Source organism: Dipodomys spectabilis, unplaced genomic scaffold, assembly GCF_019054845.1.
Source record: "Dipodomys spectabilis isolate Male_0828 unplaced genomic scaffold, ASM1905484v1 ptg000030l, whole genome shotgun sequence".
NCBI classification, from domain to species: Eukaryota; Metazoa; Chordata; class Mammalia; order Rodentia; family Heteromyidae; genus Dipodomys; species Dipodomys spectabilis.
The window spans coordinates 10,388,947-10,402,627 of NW_024870707.1; the positions used below are offsets into that span (position 1 = coordinate 10,388,947).

The 13,681-nt window shown below is 55.8% G+C and overlaps 2 protein-coding genes across 2 annotated transcripts; one reads left to right on the plus strand and one right to left on the minus strand.

Annotated features, from left to right (window-relative positions):
• Window positions 1-946: 946 nt before the first annotated feature.
• Sac3d1 (SAC3 domain containing 1) lies at window positions 947-5,653 on the plus strand. The gene is made up of 3 exons (XM_042675892.1): window positions 947-1,096; window positions 1,337-1,917; window positions 5,084-5,653. Exons 1-3 carry the CDS (start codon window positions 1,020-1,022, stop codon window positions 5,581-5,583), a joined length of 1,158 nt encoding a protein of 385 aa, XP_042531826.1. The 5' UTR covers window positions 947-1,019; the 3' UTR covers window positions 5,584-5,653.
• Window positions 5,654-5,678: 25 nt separating this feature from the next.
• Window positions 5,679-13,681, minus strand: Naaladl1 (N-acetylated alpha-linked acidic dipeptidase like 1). The gene is made up of 18 exons (XM_042675891.1): window positions 13,427-13,681; window positions 13,166-13,338; window positions 12,974-13,095; window positions 12,710-12,832; window positions 11,748-12,031; window positions 11,565-11,669; window positions 10,561-10,646; window positions 10,329-10,448; window positions 9,537-9,622; window positions 9,379-9,442; window positions 9,226-9,293; window positions 9,050-9,141; window positions 8,879-8,969; window positions 7,180-7,261; window positions 6,920-7,093; window positions 6,757-6,844; window positions 6,327-6,419; window positions 5,679-6,092 (listed from the first exon to the last, which is right to left on the minus strand). The coding sequence occupies exons 1-18, from the start codon at window positions 13,609-13,611 to the stop codon at window positions 5,906-5,908; spliced, it is 2,223 nt and encodes a 740-aa protein (XP_042531825.1). The 5' UTR covers window positions 13,612-13,681; the 3' UTR covers window positions 5,679-5,905.

Here is a 13,681-nt window from a genome sequence, read left to right on the forward strand (position 1 = left end):
ACAGAAACAGTGTGCTGACCCCTGCTGTAGGAGACGGAAAGAATATGGAACCCCGAAAATGACAAGTTGATAAAAACCAGTTTATTGAGAGAGAGATGAATGAAACCTATTTCTCTCTCTCTTTTCCTTCTTTGTTTTTTTTCTTTTCCTTTCTCCTGTTTTTTTTTTTTTTTTGTCGGTCGTGAAGCTTGATTGAACTTGGCTTGGGCGCTGTCCCTCAGCTCTTAGCTCAAGGTGAGCGCTCTACCACTTGGGACCTTCCGGTTTTTTGATAGTTTATTGGAGGTGAGTCTCGCGGACTTTCCTGCCTGAGTTAGCTTGGAACCTTGATCCTCATCTCAACCTCCTGAATAGCTAGGATTATAGGCGTGAGCCACCAGTGCTTCCTATTTCGTTTTTTGCTGCCAGAGCTAGGGTTTGAACAAAGGGCCTGGGTGATGTCCCTGAGCTTTTTGCTCAAGGTTAGCATTCTACCACTTGAGCGAGGGCTCCACTTCCCGCTTGGAGATAATGAAGCCTCGTGGACTTTTCTGCCCTGGCTGGCTTCTAACCGCGATCCTCAGATCTCAGCCTCCAGAGCAGTTCAAAACCCAAGTGAAGGCTCTGAGGACTGAAGCCCAACGGGAAGGCGTGGCCCCGTGCTGGCCCGCCCCCGCCGCCCAGCCATTGGCTGCGGGAAGGACTACAAACCGGTGCATCATGGGACTTCCCAGACCCACAGGGATTTGGTTTGGGTTTTCTGTGCTGGTTCTAAGGTTTGAGCCCTGGGTCTGGGTGCTGTCTCTTAGCTTTGCTCATCAAAGCTGGCGCGCTACCACTTGAGTCACAGCTCCGCGTCCGGCTGTTTTGATTAATTGGAGGTAAGAGTCACGGAGTTTGCTGCCCAGGCTGGTTTCCAAACGTGATCCTCGGATTTCAGCCTCCTGAATAGCTAGGATTACAGAAGTGAGCCACTCTACAACTCCAAGACCCTACGGGGTACTCGTACCTCGGAGCGCTGCGCACTAACGGAGACACGGATGGAGGCTGAGCGCGCGGAGCCCAGCTGCCAACGTCGGCCGCGGCGCAGTGCATCTCGGGAGCTCTACAGGACCCGGTGAGAGGGCAGTGCTTGTCCGGGCAGGAGGCGGGCACGCTGGAAGCCCGGCCTGGGGGCGGGTCCCGGCCGGTCAGGCCACGCCCCTAGCCCGGCCCCCGTCTGCCACGCCACGCCCCCTCACCAGCCCGCCACGCCCCTCTCTCCTGAGCCTCAGGGGCCGGGTAGCGGCTGCGGGCTGGCCGCGGCGGCCGGGCCGCGGGGTCCTCACCATGCTGAGCGCCCACCCTCTCCCCGCAGCCCACACGTGCTCGACTGCGAGCCCCGGGTGGGCATGTGCCAGGACATGTGCCCGGCCGCCGAGCGCGCCCGGCGGGAAAGGGAGCGCCGCCTGCACCGCTTCGAGGTGGCGCCGGGGCGCCGCGGGGAACCGCCCCGCGCCGATCCGCAGCGCGCCGTGAAGGAGTACAGCCGCCCGGCCGCGGGCAAGCCCCGGCCCCCGCCCAGCCAGCTGCGCCCGCCCTCCGTGCTGCTGGCCACCGTGCGCTACCTGGCCGGCGAGGTGGCCGGGAGCGCCGACGCCCCCCGCGCCGAGGTGGCGGGCTTCGTGGCCGACCGCTTGCGCGCGGTGCGGTTGGACCTGACCCTGCAGGACGCGGGCGACGCCGAGGCCGCGGCGGTGCTGGAGGCCGCGCTGGCCACGCTGCTGGCCGTGGTGGCGCGGCTCGGGCCGGAGGAGGCGCGCGGACACGCGGACCCGGTGCTGCTGCAGACGCAGGTGCAGGAGGGCTTCGGGTCGCTGCGGCGCTGCTACGAGCGGGGCGCGGGCACGCACCCCCGCCAGGCCGCCTTCCAAGCTCTCTTCCTGCTCTATAACCTGGGTGAGTCGGGGTTCGCCGCGGCGCAAAGCCCTCCTTGGGGCGGGGACCCTCCTGGGGGACAGCGGAGGGAAAGGAAGGAGCTTTGAAGTCTCCGTGGTCCAGGCTAGGGGAGGGGGGCGGAGGGGGTGTGGCTCAGCGGCAAAGCGCATGCGCCCCCCCGTTCCATTCCCAGAAACAAAATTCAGCTCACCATTAGGTTCCCCCAAAAGTTAGTGTAAAGCCGGCGCCGGTGGCCCACGCCTGTAATCCTAACTACTCAGGAGGCTGAGATCTGATGATCAAGGTTCAAATCCAGCCCTGGCAGAAAAGTCTTATCTTAGACTGGAAAGGTGGCTTAGTGGTAGAGTGCTTGCCTGGCATGCCTGAGGCCCTGGGTTCGATTCCTCAGCACCACATAGGCAGAAAAAGCCAGAAATGGCTCCATAGCTCAAGTGGTAGAGCACTAGCCTTGAGCTGAAGAGCTGAGGGTGGTCCAGGCCCAGAATTCAGGCCCCACTACCCATCAAATAAAAAGGAAAAAGCTTATCTTCAGTGCAGCACCCAAAAGCCATAACTGAAGTGGCTAGCAGTAACCTTGAAGAAAAGAGCTCAGGGACAGCATCCCGGGCTTCTGGAACACGCTTCCTTCACTTTTTCACTCGACCACTGGAGCCACAACTCCATTTTCAGCATTTTTGATGAAAAAAATAATTGGAGATAGAGTCTCTTGGATTTATCTGCCTGGGCTGGTTTCAAACTCAGATCTCAACCTCTGAGTAGCTCCGATTTCAGGCCTGAGCCACAGCTCACATCTCATTTCACAGACCAGCTTCCCTTCCCATTTCTGGGCTCCATTTTCTCAATAGTAAAAGTAAAAAAAGAGGGCTGGGAAGATGGCCCAGTGGTAGAGCGCTTACCTATAATGCATGAAGCCCTGGGTTTCATTCCTCAGTACCACATACACAGAAAAAGCCAGAGTGGTCCTATGGCTCAATACAGTTTTAAACAAAATCAGCAGCTGGGAATGTGGTCTAGTGATAGAGTGCTTGCCTAGCATACATGAAGTTCCGGGTTCAATTTCTCAGTACCACATACACAGAAAAGGGCTAGAAGTGGGGCTGTGGCTCAAGTGGTAGAGCGCTAGCCTTGAGCTGAAGAGCTCAGGGACAGCACCCAGGCCCAGAGTTCAAGCCCTACAACCGACAAAAAATAAAAATAAAAATCAGAACTCAGAGTCTTGTACTTGCTAGGGCAGGTGTTGGACCACTTGAACCATACCTTCAGTCTTTTGGGTTGGGCTGTAGCTCAGTTGGCAAGGTGCTTGCCTAGCAAGTACAATGTCCTGGGTTTGATCGCTAGTACCAAAAAGAAAAGGGCTGAGATGTAGCTCAGTGGCAAAGCGCTTGCCTAGCAAGTGCAACGTCTTGGGTTCGATCCTCAGTACCAAAAAAAGAAAAGGCAAAAAAAAAAATACAGTTTAAAAAAAAACAAACAAGGGCTGGGAAGGTGGCTCAGTGGTAGAGTACTTGCCTTGCATGCATGAGACCTGGGTTCAATTCCTCAGCACCACATAAGCAGAAAAAGCCGGAAGTGGGGCTGAGGCTCAAGTGGTAGAGTGCTAGTCGACAGCTGAAGAACTGAGGGACAGCACCCAGGCCCAGAGTTCAAGCCCCATGACCGACAACAGAAACAACAACAAAAAAAGAAAAGAAAAAGAAAGAAATTAAGACAACAACAAAAAATACAATTTAAAAAAAGAAGCTCAGGCTGGGAATATGGCATAGTGGTAGAGTGTTTGCCTAGCATGCATGAAGCCCTGAGTTCAATTCCTCAGTACCACATACACAGACAAAGTTGAAAGTGGCACTGTTGCTCAAGTGGTAGAGTGCTAGCCTTAAGCAAAAGAAGCTCAGGGACAATGCCCATGCCCTGAGTTCAAGACCTAGGACTGGCAAAAAGAAAAGGGAAAAGCCGGGCGCTAATGGCTCACGCCTGTAATCCTAACTACTCAGGAGGTTGGGATCTGAGGATCGAGGTTCAAAGCCAGCCTGGGCAGGAAAGTCCATGAGATTCATCTCCAGTTAACCACCAGAAAACAGACCTGGCTGTGGTTCAAGTGGTGAGGCACTCACCTTGCGCTGAAGAGCTCAGGGACAGACCCAGACCCAGAGTTCAAGCCCCAGGACCAACAAAAAAGAAAAAAAGAAAGAAAGAGTAATGTGAACAAAAGGGCTGAGAGCATAGCTCCATGGGTAGAGTGCTTGCCTAGTATACTCTAGGGTCTGGAATCAATCTCTAGGAAAAAGAAAAAAAACACACACTTTCAAGACTTGAGCACCTTTCTAGCACCTTTCTTTGAATGATACATTTTATTTTTTATTTATTTTTTGGGGGTCCAGTTGTGGGGCCTGAACTCTGGGCCTGGGCGCTGTCCCTCAGCTCTTCAGCTCAAGGCTAGCGCTCTACCACTTGTGCCACAGCACCACTTCCGGCTTTTTTCTTTTTGCTTATGTGATGCTGAGGAATCGAACCCAGGGCGTCATGCATGCAAGGCAAGCGCTCTACCACTGAGCCACCTTCCCAGCCCTGAATGATACATTTTAGTAAATCCTATTTAATTATAATAAAATGCTGTTGATTTCACAACTGAATGAGTCAGAAGCCTCCGTTCTTAAAAATGTCCAAAGGCTCAGTATCGTGATTTCCTGGAAGGGAATTAGAGACGGAGTCACCTCAGTCACTTCCCATGTGATCGGGGACAGGGAGGCAAAGTCATCCCTGTAAACAGGTGCGGGGCAGCCAGGACAGTGGGAAACCCAAGCTCTAGGCAGTCACTAAACTATCTGGGTCTGTGTACCCCTCAGAAACCACTGCCCACGTCTTCCCTGTTACAAGACCTAGACAGAGGGAGTTGAGACCTTGTGGCACCTGACCAAGCTGTGGATGAGGGATTTGCCTGATGGTCAGATCTGTCTTGGAGAGAGGCATGGCTGTGAGTGGGTCAGGCAGGTACCTGAGTGGGCAGGTGACCAAGGTCAGGAGATGAGCTTAACTGAAAGTCAGAGGAGGTGGGACTAGCTGAGACTGGACCTGGGAGTGGGCGGAACCCAGGATGATGGATGGATGGGAAGCGGGGCCGACCCCGAGAAGGACCAGGCATCCTCATCCCGCCTTTCTACCCCTGCAGGTTCCACGGAGGCTCTGCGTGAGGTTCTGCAGCTGCCTGCCTCCCTGCGCGCCTGCGCGCCCCTGCGCAGGGCCCTGGCAGTTGACGCTGCCTTCCGCGAGGGCAACGCCGCCCGCCTGTTTCGCCTGCTGCGAACTCTGCCCTACCTGCAGAGCTGCGCGGTGCAGGGCCACGTGGGCCGCGCCCGCCGAGAAGCCCTGGCCCGCTTCGCTCGTGCCTTAAGCACTCCCAAAGGGCAGGCATTGCCACTGGACTTCATGGTCCACCTGCTGGCCTTGGATGGTGCTCACGAAGCCCGGGACCTGTGCCAAGCCCATGGACTGCCCTTAGACGGAGAAGAAAGAATTGTGTTCCTGAGAGGCCGCTATGCTGAGGAAGGGCTGCCTCCGGCCGGTACCTGCCAGGTGTTAGTGGAGAGCAAGCTCAGAGGACGCACCCTGGAGGATGTGGTCATGGCAGAGGAGGAGGAGGGTGTACACAGACCCGGGCCCCCCACGTGAGGGGCCGTGCAGTCTCTCACAGCCTTCGTGTTTCCTTGTTATTCCCACGTAATAAAAGGAACTGTTTTTATAAGGTTGCTAGACTTCCTTTATTTGGGGGTGTGAGGAACGACTGACTGCACAGAGGCCTGTCCTCAGTGTGACTTTGTTTCCCAAGAAGTGGAGAGAGAGAGAGAGAGACTGCCCCTGTCTTCAGGTGTCTGATTGGCAGCTTCTGCTCAGGTGCTTCAGAGGATGCCCTGGTTGCGTGACTCCGGGCCTCCACTCCAGGACACCAGGTGAGAGGCGGAAGATAAAGGAAGCATTGCAGACACAGCTGGTATCAGAGATCAGCCACGGGCCTCAGGGTGGCCGCTGCCCCCTCCAGAGCCATCACCACAACACTGAGCTGCCTCTGCACCTCAGCCCACGCTTCAGATCCGGGGCTTGTACCCTCGGCCCTGGAGCAGGCATTGGCCAGGCCTGGGAATGTGGCCACCGAGCTGGTGCGGGGCGCCCAGAGCACGTGACTGACAAAAAGGCATAGGATGAAGGTTAGTGAGGGACTAAGCCTGGACCTCACGCAGCTGCTGTAAACAGGCACTAAAGCCCCCCACCCCGCCCCCCATCTATAAAATGGAAGCTTATGGCAATGGGGGTCACTCCGTTCCTGTCTCTGGGACATGAGTTGATCTACGCTTCCCAGTAGGTAGCCATTATGCTGCCCCACCTTGGCACCTCCCAGGACTTGGGATCTGGCTCACCTGTAGTACTGCTCCTCTGGGAATGCCCGGGGGTTCAGGAAGGCCCTTTCCAAGAGCATCAGCTGGTCATTGACTGCCCGGACCTGCAGAGAGCTAGAGGAGACAAGACCTGCAGAAGCCTGCAGCCAGAAGCCTGCTGCTAGCCTGACATCTGTTTGTTTTTATGGGGGGCAGTCATGGGGCTTGAATTCTGGGCCTGGGCACTGTCCCTGTGCTCTTCAGTTCAAGGCTAGCGTTCTACCACTTGAGCCACAGTGCCACTTCTAGTTTTCTGAGTGGTTTACTGGAGATAAGCCCGGACTGGCTTTGAACCTCGATCCTCAGCTCTCAGCCTCCTGAGTAGCTAGGATTACAGGCGTGAGGCATGGGCGCCCAGCCAGCCTGCCATCTTGCCCGCAGATCCTCATGGTCGCCCACTGCCCTTGCTCACTCTGGGCTGCTGCTCTGAAGCGATGTTATGTGTTGGATCAAGGCTGCGGCTGCTGTCTCAAACTTCTCCACTGCCGTCACCAGAGGCCCTGTGAGGAAACAGCCAGTGGCTTAGTCCTGGGGGTTCAGGGCTCCCCAGGCCTTGTGTCAGGAGAAATCAGTACCCAGATTGATGTTGTGCTGCTGCAACTGGGTCCCCAGGTGGTCCTGGGCTGCCTGCAGGAAGCTGCGGAGAGTCTCACTGTAGTCACTGACGTTGAGTGGCAAGAAGAAGCTGTCACTGAGCCGGAGAAGCACGCTCCCTGCTGTCCGCGCCACAGCTTGGTGGCTGCTGAAGCCTGCAGGAAAATGACAAGGCCAGGGCTGGGTCTGCAGCCCATCCTCCCTCAGCCCATCTCAGGATGCCCCTTGTCCCTCTTCTCACCGGGATCCACAAACTTCTCCACATACTCAAAAGTGTCGAAGGCCGTGTGGTAGGTGGGGTAGATGCGGGCTGAGGTCTTGCTCTAGGGGAACAGGGCATGGGAAATGGGTGCAGCTACAGTGAACCACTCTGTGTAGGCATTTTCTCGTAAGGTAGATTCTAGGATTTTTAGTTTATATCACTTCTTGGCCTTTGAGTAAGATCATGTGTAAAATTTCTCCTTTCTCTTTTCTTTTTTATTTGGTCGGCCGTGGGGCTTGAACTCTGGGCCTGGCACTGTCCTTCAGCTCTTCAGCTCAAGGCGAGCGCTCTACCACTTGAGCTACAGCGCCACTTCCGGTTTTCTGGTGGTTTATTGGAGATAGGAGTCTCACAGTCTCTCCTGCCCGGGCTGGCTTTTTTTGTTGTTGTTGTTGGTTGTGGGGCTTGAACTCTGGGCCTGGGCACTGTCCCTCAGCTCTTCAGCTCAAGGCGAGCGCTCTACCACTTGAGCTACAGCGCCACTTCCGGTTTTCTGGTGGTTTACTGGAGATAGGAGTCTCACGGTCTCTCCTGCCCGGGCTGGCTTTGAACCGCGATCCTCAGATCTCAGCCTCCTGAGTAGCTAGGATTACAGGCGTGAGCCACCAGCGCCCAGCTTCCTTTCTCTTTTCTTGTTCTTTCTTGTGTGTGTGTGTGTGTGTGTGTATGTGTGTGTGTGAGTTCTTTTCTTGTTCTTTCTTGTGTGTGTGTGTGTGTGTGTGTGTGTGTGTGTGTGTGTGTGTGTGTGAGTACTGGGGCTTAAACTCAAGATCTAGGTGTTTTTTCACTCAAGGCTGGTGCTTTACAACTTGAGCCACAGTTCCATTTCCAGATATTTTTCTGGTTAATGGGACATAATCTCTCAGACTTCCCTGCCCACCCTGGCTTTGAACTTTGATCCTCAGATTGCAGCCTCCTGAGAGAAACCTGAGGCTCAGAAGGACTTACTTGCCTGACTAGCATAAGAGAAGAGCTAGGCCAGTGCCAATTTCCAGTTTCACAGAAAGGAGCAGCATGAGGCTTTGGAGGCCGATAAAGGCCTCCAATCTCAGCTTCTCCTGTACAAGCAGAAGGTGTTTGGGTACCAATCAGGGAGGGCAGTCTGTGCACTCCACAGCCCTGGTCTACTTGCATTCTTTTTTTTTTTTTTGGGGGGGGGGGTCCAGTCAGGGGGCCTGAACTCTGGGCCTGGGCGCTGTTCCTCAGTTCTTCAGCTCAAGGCTAGCACTCTACCACTTGAGCCACAGCACCACTTCCAGCTTTTCTTTTTTCTGCTTATGTGGTACTGAGGAATTGAACCCAGGGCCTCAAGCATGCAAGGCAAGCGCTCTACCACTGGAGCCACCTTCCCAGGCCTCTACTTGCATTCTTTATGCTGAAACAAACCACCCACCCTACATATCAAGATCTCAGTACCTCTTTCAGTCAGTATCATCTACAATTGATTGGCAGTGAGGTTTGCCTTAAATAATGCAAAACCTGATCTACATCTTATAATCAGCAGTATTTGTCATGAGGTAATAAACAGATACACAGAGAAGGTAAACTTGCCCCAGGCTGCACAGCTACCAAGCAAAAGAGCCAGATCCAGTCTGTACTAGAGCACACGGCAGGATGTTGAAGCTGGCGGAGCACTCTAGGGGAAGGGCGGTTAGGGCAGATCGGGGTGCCTGCTTACCCTGTCGTAGGTGTAGGCCAGGTCCATGGAGGAGATGCCAAGGAAGTGAATGAAGGGTGCATAGTCACTGCCGGCACCCAGAGTGCCCACGCTGCGGACAGGAAGAGGGCAATGCTAGAGGCTGCTGAGCAGGCCCACCAGCACCAGGCCCCGGCCCAGTCCCTGGCTCACCTGGGGATCAGGCCGTACACGGGACTGCTGCGGTTGGAGTACCGGATCCAGTTGTCATAGATACTGAGCCCGCTGGGACCTGGTGCGCCAATCTATGGCGCAGGGACATGGAGTCTAGGACTGCCCACTCTCCAGACCCAGGCTTCCAGGTCTCCTCCCAGCCCCCCCTCCTGTACCTCTTTGGCTGCAGAGAAGATGACACTCTGTACCGGGGGCGTCCCCTGTGCCCGGAGGGTGGCGTTGGCTGTGGGGGGAGCAGGAGAGGACTGTTTGCACCTGGATCCTGTCCCCTTTCTTCCCCCACTTCCCTCCTGGCGCCTGCCCCCTACCAAACACGGAGATGTCCACGTTGAGGTAGGCCACCGCCCGCTCCTGCAGCTTGCTGAAGAACTCCTGCGGGGGGTGGGGGGTGGGGTGGGGTGACCTCAGACCCGGCCAGCCCCACCCCAGAGCCCTGTTCCTGCCCTGGCCTGTGGGACTTGCTTACCTCGGTAAATTCTGTGGAGCCAATGAGCCCAAACTCCTCTGCCCCCCAACTGGCAAATATGATAGACCTGCGGGGCCGCCAGGTGCCTGGTGGGGGGCCAGGAAGGGTTGGAGGGTGGGATACCCAGAAAGGTTAGGGACATGGGAAGGAGGGCAGCTCTAACAGGAGGGCAGCCTTCGCCAGGCCTTCCAGGAGGTTTTGTTCTCTGAGATAGCCCACCCCAACACCAGACCCCACCCCACCCCCACAGTGGTCACTTCCTCCAGATGCCAGCTTCCTTTCCATAGACATGATTATAAAAAATAAAAATTAAAAAAAGCCAGGCACCGGTGGCTCACGCCTGTAATCCTAGCTACTCAGGAGGATCATGGTTCAAAGCCAACCTGGGCTGGAAAGTCCGTGAGACTCATCTGCAATGAACTACCAGAAATCCGAAAGTGGCTCTGTGGCTCAAATGATAGAGCACTTGTCTTGAGCTGAAGAGATCAGGGACACACCCAAGCCCAAAGTTCCTAGCTACTCAGGAGACTGAGATCTGAGGATCATGGTTGGAAGCCAGCCACAGCAGGAAAGTCTGTGAGATTCTTACCTCCAATTTATCACCCCAAAAGCCAGAAGGGGAAGTACGACAAGTGGTAGAGCACCAGCCTTGAGCAAAACAACTCAGAGACAGTGACCATGCTCTGAGTTCAAGTACCAGAAGAGCATACACACACACACACACACACACAGAATAAGAATGGGGGGAAAGGAGTGGGCTGAGTCTTTGCACTAGAGAAGGGGGCAGCTCACCCTTCTTCAGCAGTGTCCCCAGAACGCGAGTGATCTCCAGGAGGACGGCGGTACCACTGCTGGGGTCCACAGCACCATGGATCCAGCTGTCCCGATGGTTTCCATAGATGACATAGCGGTCTGGCAGGAAGAAGAGTCAGAGCCCAGAGAGGAGGGAAGTAGGGGGTGAGTGGGCCGCAGGGGGCTGGGTGATGGCTCGGGGCACAGATGGGCTCTGCACATGGGGGCTCACCAGGCTCCACGGCCCCACGGATGATCCCTAGGACGTTGGAGGAATTCCTCAGCATCAGGCGATTGTGGACACTCAGTTTTACCATGCTGAGGAGGTGATGGGAGGAACAATAGTCTTGGCCCTGTTCAGTGTCCCTCTACTCAGCAGGACAAGCTGAGGTCCAGGGAGGGAAGGGGTCAAGGTCAAGTCACAGAGAGGGTCCAGGCCCAGCCCTTGGGACTGGAGTCCTCTCTTTTGCCCATTCACTAAGTATATATCAGGTATTTTGTGTACATGCAAGTACCCTAGTCTTACTAGCCTCTGCCCAGTGAGACAGACAGGACCAAAGAGGGTGAGGGGGAACTCCCCCTTCTGAGCAATAGAGCGCAAGCAAGTGAACAAGGCCTTGGGAGAGGGCAGAGCCCTTGGGGCCAAGGAGGCTACAGGCAGGGAGGCTGACACCAGCCAGGAGTGGTTGAGGCCCTGATGTGGAAGCCATCTTGGCAAGTTCAAGGTAAGATGTGGCCACAATGTGAGAGGGGCAGGGAATTCCCAGCTTCCCCTAAACAGGAAGGGCTGGAAGAGAGAAAGAGATAAGGCTAGGCCTTGGGGTGGGAAGACAAAAAAGGTAGGTAGGAGGCTGGGAAGGTGGCTCAGTGGTAGAGTGCTTGCCTAGCATGCATGAAGCCCTGGGTTTGATCCTCAGCACCACATACACAGAAAAAGCTGGAAGTGGCACTGTGGCTCAATTGGTAGAGCTCTAGCCTTGAGCACAGAGAGGCTCAGGGATGGAACCCAGTCTGTGAACCCCAGGACTGGGGGGTTGGAGGGGAGGGGAGAAAAGATTGGAAAATAAGACATGAATGGAAGTGGAGGTATGGCTTACATGGTAGAGCGCCAGCCTCAAGAGAAAAAGCTAAACAAGATCATAAAACCTTGAGTTTAAGCCCCAGCACCAGCATTTTTTTAAACTGAATAGCCCACTCCCCACCTCATCCCCTTTCACCCCACCCCACCGCACTCACCTGCCTGCTGGGAGGCCTCCATTTGTGGAGAAGCCAGGCCCCAGTTTGTAGTCACAGCCCAGCGCCCCCTGCCAGGAGTCTGGAGCCGAGGGTCCACTGAGGTTACTGGGGAGGAGAGAGCAGTCCCTCAGTGCACGCGGCTGGGCGGCCCGATGGGCAGGGGCCCCACGGACACAGGCTCACCAGAGCAGCTCTTTCGCATCCTGGAAGCCAATGGGCTGGGCAGGAATTGGGGGAAACCCAGAGGTGTTGTTAGGGTCCAGGCGGAAAGAAGCAGGATGGGCTGGTAGGTACGGAGTCAGAGGGTCCCCAAAATATTTGTAGTAGGAGCCTCGTTCCACGCCAGAGGGAGGTAGGCCCCAGGAGTTTGGGAAGGTCTCACTGGGCAAGCTCTTCCCATCGTTGATGTCGGCAGGGTCCGTGTACACCAGCACCCCAACCACACCATGTTTGGCTGCATTCTCTGCCTGCAGCAGCAGAGAAGGGGTGAGTGCCCTCCTTCCCACCCTCCCTTCCTCCTTTCCTCTTTCCTTCTCTTCTCTCTCCCTCCCTTCCTTCTTCCCTCCCTCCCTCTTTCTTTCCTCCCCTTCCTGTTCTTCCTCCCTTCCTCTCTCCCTTTCCTTCTTCCCTCTCCCTTTCCTTCCTCCCTCTCTCCTTTCCTCCTCTCCTCTCCTCCTCCTTCCTTCCCCCTTCCTTTCCTTCTTCCTCCCTTCCTTCCTCTCTCCCTACCATTTTCCTTCCCCCTCCCTCCTTCCTTCCTCCCCTTCCTTTTCTCTTTCCTTTCTCCCTATATTTTTAATTCCAACCTCCCTCCCTCCCTCCCTTCCTTCCTACTTTCCTTCTTTCCTTCCTTCCCTGAGTAAAAGCTGGGACTCCATCTTCTCATGGGCAAGAAGAGGTTTATGCGAAGCATTTATGCAGTGCTCCTTACAACACTGAACAGTGTCGGATGGGGAATCTGTTTTGGTTTGTTACTTGTCTGCTTCAGCGCTGCCCCAGGAGTTCAGGTTTAAAGTCTCAATATGGCTCGCCTCACCTGCCCCAAGCCTGGAGCTTGGCTCCCCAAGCAGCTCGGTGTCTCCCTTCCCCTCCCTGCGTGTATGTCTGTCCATAGATGCCCTTCCCCCTCACCCTGTACTGCTCACCTTGGCCCCTCGCCCAGCGCCCCCATAGCGTGTCAGGGCGATGGTGCCTTGGAGTGTGATGCCTCGTGCCTGCAGCTCCTTGAAGTCCTCTTCTGTGCCTTGGTTGGCATAGACGAGGAGGCCCTAGTGCCAAGAGGAGGGATTCCTGGGGCTGGGTTTAACCAAGGGCAGGTGGAGGAGGGACAGGAAGGCTGGAGGGAAGAAACCTGGGCTGAAATAGGGGAGCTGAGCTCTGGCAGCATGGGGACGGGGGCCTAGCCCCACCTTTGGGGTTCCAGGTGGAGCATAGGCTGCATAGGGTTGCACCACGTTAGGTCCTGCTTGCTCCCCGGTCACGTTCTCCTCACTGGGTTGGAAGGAGTGGAGGACGGTCTCATTGGAGTCCACTGTGGAGGGACCCCGGAGTCAGCAGCTCCCCTCAACACCCCGACTTTCCCAGCCCGAGCAGGACCTCACCAAGTTCCACAAGGTTGGGCTGCTCCTGGTTGGGGAAGGACAGTAGCACCTCATATGTGGAAGTCACAGCTGAATCAAGGCCGGAGAGCTGATCCTTCCAGCGCTGCAGAATGAACTCCACAAGGGCCTCGTCTCGGGGGCTGGAGGCCAGGTGCGGCTCCTTGGAGAGTTCTCTGCAGGGCAGGGAGGAAGAGGAGCAGGGCTAGGGTGAGGGAGGGGCCTCTAGCCCACAGGGGGAGGGGGCACAGCTGCCTCTCTCACCGAAGGTTCTCCCGGATCTTGCTGGCATCCAGCTGTGCAAGGACAGTTTTAAGGATCTCCTGGTCCAGGTCCTGGGGGTCTGGTGGGTCAGCGGCTTTGGGGATGGCAAAGTGGCCCAGGATGATCCCCAGTGCCAAGATGGCGGCAGCCCCCACTGCCAACCCTACTACCTTCGCCCAGTGCATCCTGGAGACTTGGCCAGCTGGGTGCCTCTAGTTAGGCCTCTTAAAGAAGGGGTGTTAGCTTAGTTAACCA

What these genes read in the sequence shown, in the direction of transcription:
- Sac3d1 (XM_042675892.1), top strand. Translation starts at nt 1,020, where the DNA reads ATGGAGGCTGAGCGCGCGGAGCCCAGCTGCCAACGTCGGCCGCGGCGC. An exon ending in CGGGAGCTCTACAGGACCCG is followed by an intron (nt 1,097 to 1,336) that starts GTGAGAGGGCAG and finishes CTCTCCCCGCAG; the next exon opens with CCCACACGTGCTCGACTGCG. An exon ending in CTTCCTGCTCTATAACCTGG is followed by an intron (nt 1,918 to 5,083) that starts GTGAGTCGGGGT and finishes CTACCCCTGCAG; the next exon opens with GTTCCACGGAGGCTCTGCGT.
- Naaladl1 (XM_042675891.1), bottom strand. Translation starts at nt 13,611, where the DNA reads ATGCACTGGGCGAAGGTAGTAGGGTTGGCAGTGGGGGCTGCCGCCATC. An exon ending in CCGTGGGGCCGTGGAGCCTG is followed by an intron (nt 10,449 to 10,560) that starts GTGAGCCCCCAT and finishes TCTTCCTGCCAG; the next exon opens with ACCGCTATGTCATCTATGGA. An exon ending in CCAGAGGAGCAGTACTACAG is followed by an intron (nt 6,093 to 6,326) that starts GTGAGCCAGATC and finishes CCTTTTTGTCAG; the next exon opens with TCACGTGCTCTGGGCGCCCC.